This window comes from Lynx canadensis, chromosome X (genome assembly GCF_007474595.2).
Source record: "Lynx canadensis isolate LIC74 chromosome X, mLynCan4.pri.v2, whole genome shotgun sequence".
Taxonomy (NCBI): domain Eukaryota; kingdom Metazoa; phylum Chordata; class Mammalia; order Carnivora; family Felidae; genus Lynx; species Lynx canadensis.
This window is the reverse complement of record NC_044321.2, coordinates 18858095-18866513: the sequence shown is the minus strand read 5'-3', so window position 1 is coordinate 18866513 and position 8419 is coordinate 18858095. Positions and strand designations below refer to the sequence as shown.

General features: G+C 39.3%; 1 protein-coding gene across 1 annotated transcript; it reads right to left on the bottom strand.

The window, feature by feature from the left end:
* Positions 1–2672: 2672 nt before the first annotated feature.
* DDX53 (DEAD-box helicase 53) lies at positions 2673–4592 on the bottom strand. The gene is made up of 2 exons (XM_030306222.1): positions 4520–4592; positions 2673–4474 (listed from the first exon to the last, which is right to left on the bottom strand). The coding sequence occupies exons 1-2, from the start codon at positions 4590–4592 to the stop codon at positions 2673–2675; spliced, it is 1875 nt and encodes a 624-aa protein (XP_030162082.1).
* Positions 4593–8419: the final 3827 nt, after the last annotated feature.

Sequence of the window (8419 nt, the reverse complement as noted above, 5' to 3'; positions counted from 1 at the left end):
ATTCATCACTCACACATAGCACCCGTGCTCATCCCAACAAGAGCCCTCCTTAATGCCCCTCACCCATTTAGCCCATCCCCCCACCCAACCCCCCTCCAGCAACCCTGTTTGTATTCTCTATTTAAGAGTCTCTTATGGTTTGCCTCCCTCTTTGTTTTTATCTTACTTTTCCTAAAAGATATCATTTAAAACCCTCTTTCTTCTCCTGAAGTCCTTTCTTGGTTACTGTGCAACTGGTTTTTGTTGTTTTGTTTTGTTCATGCTCCTTTAGGGATTGTTCATCTCAGTACTAATAATGTTTTGGGCCAAAAAATTCTGTGTTGGGTGGGGCTGTCCTGTAGATGGTAAAGTATTTGCACAGTATTCCTGACCTCTACCAACCAGCTGCCAGTAACACCTTCCCACCCAAGCCCCTGATAAAAGACCAGTGCTATTTCCACATACGGTTAAATGTCTGCTGGAGGGAGGGCCCAAAATGCCCCTGGTTTAGGACCCCTGTTCTGTCTATGCTTACCTTTCCGCATACAGCGGCTCTTGTTTTCAGTTGTTTGTTTGAGAAGAAATGTACATTGTCTCCTTGTCTTACGAGTCGATGTTGAGTGATAATTTTTGCTGTTGTTACTTGAACATGATTGAAGAAGCTATCTCAAAGTGGTTTAATTGTTACACTTTTCTCTAACAAATATAGTGTTGTCCCTAAGAGGAATTCTGACAAATAACATATACTCTGACTTGCTAAACATTCATCATTTCTACTCTCAGTGAATGGGAGTGGGCCATTTGAGTTTCTGTCACGGGTTCTGCTCTAGACTGCTTTTGCATTAGAGTAAATCTGCACATACCACTCTGTTTCACTAAATCTGAATGTATGGGCAACCTGTAGATAAATAAGCATATTGTCTTGCACACATTAACTGTATTAAAATGAAAAGAATGTCAATACTGGAATCAGGCACAACTGGGTTAATGTATCATGTAACTCCTCTTTAACCAGATTTAGTAACCTTAGGCAAGTTAGTTTCTCTGATCTTGTTCCATTCTTTGAAAATTAGGGGTAAGATTACCTTCTTAGTGGGTTTTTTATAAAGATTATAAATTAGATGATAAAGCACCTTTTTGTATATCAAACACTCAAAAATGCTAACCATTGTTATGAATTTTATCAAGAAATATTGAGGCCTATATTAAGAGCCTTTGAAGCCAGGATTTAACCTAGAGTATTTACCTCTTTATTTCATTTAATTTCTGACTACTTTGTTGTGGTCACTGCTGGGGATGCTGGGGAAAAAAGATGGTTGTGTTAATTTTTTTTAATTTGTTGGAGATTGTAAGGCTTGACTAACTCTTAAGTTCTCATAAACATTGAATTTTAAAATTTAGCATCTTTGGGAGGACTTCTTGGAATGTGAGAAGATTTGTATTGCCTCTAAATAAAACATTTGAGATACATTATAAATTCGGAGTTCAACTAAAATTGCTTCCTATAGTGGGGCACCCGGGCGCCTCAGTTGGTTGAGTCTTCATTTCAGTTTGGGTCATGACCTCAGGGTCATAGGATCAAGCCCCACATCAGGCTCTGGGCTGAATGTGGGGCCTGCTTGGGATTCTCTCTCCCTCTCTCTCTCAGCCCCTTTCCCCCTCTCCCCCTCCTGCTCACTTTCTCCCTCTCTCTCTAAGTAAAATGAAAAAAAATTTTTTTTAATTGTTTCCTATGGCAAAAGTGTCATTTGGTTGAATTTTTAATGTTTTTCCCAGAATGTAAGATATATTTTTCTTTCACATTAATTTTTCTCATTATGTATAAATGAAGTTTTGACCTTTTCAAGACAAATTGAAAAATAAAATATGGTGAAAAGCAAATAAAGATAAATGTGAGTCACATTTCAAAAATCAATAAAAATGAAGAATGTACTATCCTGTCATTAAAAAGGGTTTCATTGTTCCAATTTGTTACACAAGGATGTGATTTTTCTTCCTAGATTAGAAAATAAAGTGTTAGTAAAGGCTGAGTTACACAAATTTGGTTACAATATAGAATTTAGAGGTGAAGGGGACCCCAAAATTATTTACTACAACCATCCCAATGTATTAGTGAAGAAAGTGAAGCCTTCAGAAGGTAAGTGACCTCCACAGAAGTTTTAACCAAAAGTTAGTGATAGAAACAGAATTGTGGAATCTACTAGACAACTGAGCATTTATTTTCTAATGAATTTTTTTTCAATTAGGGAATGACAATGGACATATTTTTAGGGGTTGTTGTGGAACTAACCACTGGGGGAAAATAGAATATTTTGACCAGGATAAACTTGATGATAATTATGTTTCAATTCAGTGCAGCTTTTTAAAGCAGGAAAAGCACCATTGTTGTCTGCTCCCAGTCTGTTAGAGAAGACACAGATGGACATGGCAGGCTATAAAAAAAAAACAACTAGACTTTAACCAACACATCACATTTAATTTTTTCCCACATAATCTCTCACTCTCTGATTTTTCAAACACTTTTGATTTTATTAAGGAACATACACAACATTGGAAACTTGTATTTAATAACTGGGTAAATGTCCTTAAGCTGCTAATATGTTTCCAAAACTTTTTGATGTATCTTGAATATTATAGATCTTTAACATATCTTCAATCTTCAGGTAGTGTAGTACGACTTTTCAACGTAGATATCAACAAGACTCCTTGGGTTTTTCACGAGATTTTGATTTTCTTCCTGCGTCCTTTTTTTGCTTATGTAACTTGTATTGTTCGGCCATTGTTATAAGATCTTTGGGGACACTTTGATTTGCTCGTTGCAGAATTTTAATCAATTCAGTGGCAATCTTCCAATCATTTTGAGTCATGAGGGTAATTGATATGCCAGTCTTCCCTGCTCTTCCAGTACGCCCCACTCTGTGTACGTATTCTTCGATATTGTGGGGGAAGTCATAATTATACACATGGGTGACATCATTAACATCAAGACCTCTGGATGCTAAATCGGTAGCAATCAATATTTTCACTTGTCCGATTTTAAAGTCCTCTAGTGCTTGTTCACGATCATGTTGTTCTCTGTCACCATGCAGTGATTGTACAGGGATACCTTGTATGCCTAAATCACTGGATAAGTCATCAGCGACAAGTTTTCTGCTGACGAAGATGAGGACTTTGTCTTGGGGTGACAGGCTCTCTAGGAATTCTTGGATAAGAGATCGTTTTTCTTCTTCTGTGGTAACAATTACAATTTGCTTCACTGTATTTACAGCAACTAGATCCAGAGTGCCAACATAAACAATCATAGGCTCTTTCAAATAAGATTGAGCAAGTTGACGAATGGTATCTGGCCAGGTTGCACTTGTCATAATGGTCTGGCGGTCTGGGCGCACATCTAATAAAATCTTCATTATCTGGTGTTCAAACCCCAGATCTAGCATTTTATCTGCTTCATCTAGGACTAAGTAGGTTACGCTTTGTAGGGTGACAAACTTATTCATTTGCAGATCATTCAGTCGTCCAGGAGTTGCAATAATGATGTCTACTCCTTTGGTAATGTCTCGTATTTGTCGATCTCTATTCCCACCACCATATATGCAAACACTTTTAAGACCTTTGTATGAATACTTAGAACATTCAGCTTCCACCCGAAGAGGTAATTCTCTAGTGGGTGCAAGGACCAGCATGCCAGGTCCATTCCTTTCCTCTCTCGATACTGGTTGATTATTGAGATGAATAAACCCAGGCATTAAATAGGACAAAGTTTTGCCTGTTCCCGTTTGGGCAACTCCTATAAGATCGATTGCTTGTAGAATAATTGGCCATGCCTGTGACTGAATCGGCGTTGGGTTTTGAAAACCAGCTCTTCTAATGTTTTTCATAAGTTCAGGATAGGGTTGGAAAGCATCCTCAAATTTACAGATGGGATTGGGGATGGGACGCTTTTCACCATCTTTCAAGTCATCACACATTACGTCAAAATTTTCCTTTCTCCACATATCTACCTGAACTCGAGACATTGACCTTGTTGCTTTGGATTCTACATAAAAATTTTTCTGAATTGGTGGTAAATCTGCCCATTTTCTTTTTTCCCACTCTACGACTTCTGCCCTGACCTGATCCCACTCTATCAGTGGCTGAACTTGTCTACCAGTGGTATCTGTATGAAAATCTCGTCCTACAAAGGGCTGAGGGCCAGCATTATCAACACTGGATTCTGAAGTGTAGCTTCGTTTTTGTTTTTTAACGAGAGTTTCTATAGCTACCTTGGCCTTTGCTTTCATATCCTTGGCACCAAAAATTTTCACCTCTGCTTCAGAATCGCCTTTCATGATCTGTATTTTGGTGCTGGTCGTACTCTGGATGTCTTTTATCTTGGATCCACCATGACCAATCACCACACCAATCATGTTGTTATTTAATTTAAAGCACAGAAGTGGTTCTCGGGGGCCGAAGACCTCCACGTAGCAGCTCCTGCCCCTGCCGCTTCCGCCCCTGCCTCTGCTGCCGCCGCCGCCACTGGCACCGCCACCGCCACTGGCACCACCTCTGTCGTCCCGACCGGCTCTGAAATCTCTTGGATTAGGCTCTTCCCTTTTCTCTGGGGCCCAGGCCATTGCTGAGTAATGGTGAGATTGGTATTGGCCTCTTGCCTACCTAGAGTTGGAAGGCGATGTAGTCCGAGGCCTCTCTCATCAGGCTCTTGACCAACGGACTATGTCGCCAGGCCTTAGCTAAGCAGCTGTTACAGAGGGAACTATTGTTTGACTTGGGGGCAGAGCTTTGAAGGCCTGACCAGTCAGAGGACTTGATACTAGGATGTGGTCGGCGGGCCCATCTGATGCAAAATTTAAAGGCACACTGCAACATGAGCCATCACTGGTGACTTTAACCTTGGTCATTTGGTTAAGTAGTATTACTCAGGGTTTCCCTACTGTAAAATTATTATTTCTAGCTTTCCATCATAGTAATAAATATTATCACTCTATTCTTTGGAAGCAAGTCGTTAAGTCTAACTGATCCTCCAGGGCCCAACCACCTGTTTAAAAGCACTTCTCGCTAACTAACAAATTGTATCTTAGCCATACAATTTGGGAAACACTGCTCTGGGTGAATATTGATTAATGAATTTTTTTTCATGTGGTTATTCACCCATATGTATTTTGACCAGACACATTACAAGTCTTCCACACCTCTTTATGAATTATGCTAGGAGTTTTAAAGCATTCCCAGTATCTTTTAGTTCATTATTAAAAAGGGAAATTTTAGTTCCCTTTAGTGGCTTTTAGTTAATGAAGAGTATACTATATTTCTCTGTCTAGGGCTTCATCTTTACATGGAATAATACCATGTATTACAGAACCACAGAATTCTAGAGGTGTTGAATGTATTAGGGTCATTTTATTTTTCTTCTTCATCAAAGAAAGAATGAAAACCAGGCCCTAATATACTTACAGACTTGAGTAGGAATGCTTAGCAGATCCTTGAGAGTATAAATTCAGAACCATTTCTTAGCTTAGACACAGGAGCTCTCTGTGAAGTGACTTGTCTCTGTGAAGTGACTTGTCTCTGCTCCTGTTGTTTCATGTCGGCGATAGAAAGTAGAAGGCATGATCATGAAATGAAAGAAAGTCATAGAGTTAGGGAGAAGGGTAACTATGTACAAAAGCAGTGCACTTTGGCGGGGGGGGGGGACTCCTTTTAGTGAATTACTGGGATAGAAGACTTTTATAACTATTAGAGGTACTGAGAGAGATTGTGCCTTCAGGATCATTCATTACCATCTATGATTGGCCTTACCAGTTGGAGAAACTGATTGTCACCTAAATTAAGGGCCACCAATGTGATATCCTTTGCTTTGAATATCTCTGTAACAGGCTTAGCGCTTATTTCCGAAATATTCCCATTAGGTATTTATCCCATGGGTTATGGTTTGATACCTCAATAACTTGTTATTACAACACACACACACACACACACACACACACACACACCCCAAAGTATAAAGTTGTCAATTAGATGCATTCTAGTGGAGCCCCTGGCTAAGAGGTTCTTATAGAACAGAGGCAAAGAAGGAAGGGTTGGGGGTTCTGGTAAAGTATATCTGAAGGTAAAAAGAAAGGTAATGAAAGAAAAGAGGAGTGTGCTTAAGACATTCATCACCATTTTGTTTAGGGCGGTCCCTTACCTTACACTTGATAGACAACAATAAGAGAGTAAAATATTATGAAATATTATCATTTTAAACTGTAATTTCCACAAAGTTTTACTGTAAATGAGTTAATGTTGTCATCTTAAAGCATTCTTGCCAGTGGGACTTCCTTAGAAATAATCTTGACAGTATTTTCATTTACTCTTCTTTGATAATCTAAGGCAACCTAGACTTGTGGAATTCCAGTTAACAATTGGTAATTATAATAATTATAGTTGATTTCACATCTATATAGCACTTTATAGTTTATAAATACATGTAGAAATGGTCTACTTGGATGATAAGTGTCTGGCCATTATTCTATCCTGCAGGTGCAATATAGTATGGTAAAAGCTGTCATTATCATTCTACACATTGGTGTGTTTGCTTTGTGCACAGAACCATACTTAATACTATAGGGTCTAAAGAAGTGGCAGCAGTATGGAATAGTTGTCAAGAACACAAAAGCCTAGGGACACTTGGGTAGCTCAGTTGGTTAAATGTCTGACTCCTGATTTCAGCTCAGGTCATGATCTCATGGATCCTGGGATCGAGCCCTCTACATTGGGCTCTATGCTAACAGCACAGAGCTTGCTTGGGGTTCTCTCTCTCTCTCTCTCTCTCTCTCTCTCTCTCTCACACACACACACACACACTCCCTGCCTCTCTCTACCCCTACCGGACTCCGTTCTCTCTAAAAATAAATAAATAAACATTTTTTAAAAAACTGAACACGAGAGCCCAAATAACTGGGGTCTGATCTCAATTCTGTACCGTATTTAGCTGTGAGTCCTTGAGCAAGTTCTAAGCTACTTATGCCTTAGCTCTGCTATCTGTGGAATAACACAGTAATACTTATCTCATGTACACAGAGACCCAAACACAGTTACATTCTTTGTTCATAGTAGGAAGTCTCCGCATCTCAATAACACATGTCACAGAAAGAGTAGGTGTATAGAGACAATTATGGAAGTTCCCAATTGCCTGTCTAAGAATTTTCCTGATAGAATTTCCTCTCTCCACATCAAAATGAAGAAAATAAAGGTAATAAGAATTTGTTCATAAATCTATATTAATTCAGTTTAAACTTTTTTTTCCCTAATGTTTTACCCTCTATTTTCGGTAAAATATCCTTTAAAAAGTGAACTGAGGACCACAAATGATTTTTAAAGGTCTCTACAATGGCAAAAAAATAAGTAAAACTAATGCTTGTAACAAGATTTGGTTTTAAAATATTAACTTGCATGTGCAACCCAAGAACTTTTAAGCACTCATCTAGTACAATAGCAAGTAAACACAATTCAGGATGCTGTTAGGTATTAATCATGATGGCAGGCCAAAAGGGCTGGAGGGAGGTGTGGGAGGCTGGAAAGTTGAGGCATAGCCCTCTAAGAGATGGAGATTTATTCTTTGAGTAGGAGGTGTGAAATGAGAGATAGGAGGATCTTAAAGTTTTAGGGGAAGAAACCAATGTGGCCTTGGGGAAGAGATGAGGGCAGCCTGGAGGACTAGGACAGAAGGCTTAGGTTAAGGAGAAAGGGGAAATGGAGAAAAATAGTTTGGGTCAGGGTAAAAGAAAGGGGGAACTTTTCGGAACTAAAAAGACCATCAAAAACATTTCAAGTTAATACAGGAAAAAAAGAGGGGGAGTGAATCTAGAGTGAGGGAGTTCTCTGACCCTGTCAGTGTTCATCAAGGACGGAGGGCCATGTGGGGAAAGCAGGATACCATGAAGTGAAGAACGGGGGCTGTGTTGGTGGTATTTTAAGTGTATCGAACTGAGAGACTTGAACACAGTGTGGCAGTGCTAATTCAAGAAAGGAACAGCTCTAATGAGAAGGGGCCCAAGTAGCAACTAATATTTTTAGTCCTACTCTATGCCAAACATGTAAAATGCATGTTCATTTTACTCATTCATTTTACTCATCACAGCAGCTCCATCATATGCATCTTCCTCTTTTCTCATGTGAAAACACTGAAACTCCTAATTGTCACATAATATATTCAAGTTCATGCAAAGGTATGGTGAATAACTTAGATCAATTTAGACACAGGTCTGATTAGCTTCAAGGCCTTCCTGGTTTCACTACACTCCCATTTGTAGGGGAAAACATGCTTGATTTGGTGCCTGATTGTAGAGATAAAGAGCGTGTTTCATCAAAGACGACTCAAGCTGACAGGCTGGGGGTTCCTTGAAGCAAATAATCTTGGAGCTCTTTGGCAGTGAAGATGGAGGGGACGTCATCTGTAGGG

Excerpts from the sequence above, each read along its gene's own strand:
- DDX53 (XM_030306222.1), bottom strand. The coding sequence starts at position 4,592 with ATGGCCTGGGCCCCAGAGAAAAGGGAAGAGCCTAATCCAAGAGATTTC. Across the intron at positions 4,475-4,519 it reads CGGTCGGGACGACAGAGGTG|GCAGGGGCGGAAGCGGCAGG; the intron begins GTGCCAGTGGCG and ends GCGGCAGCAGAG.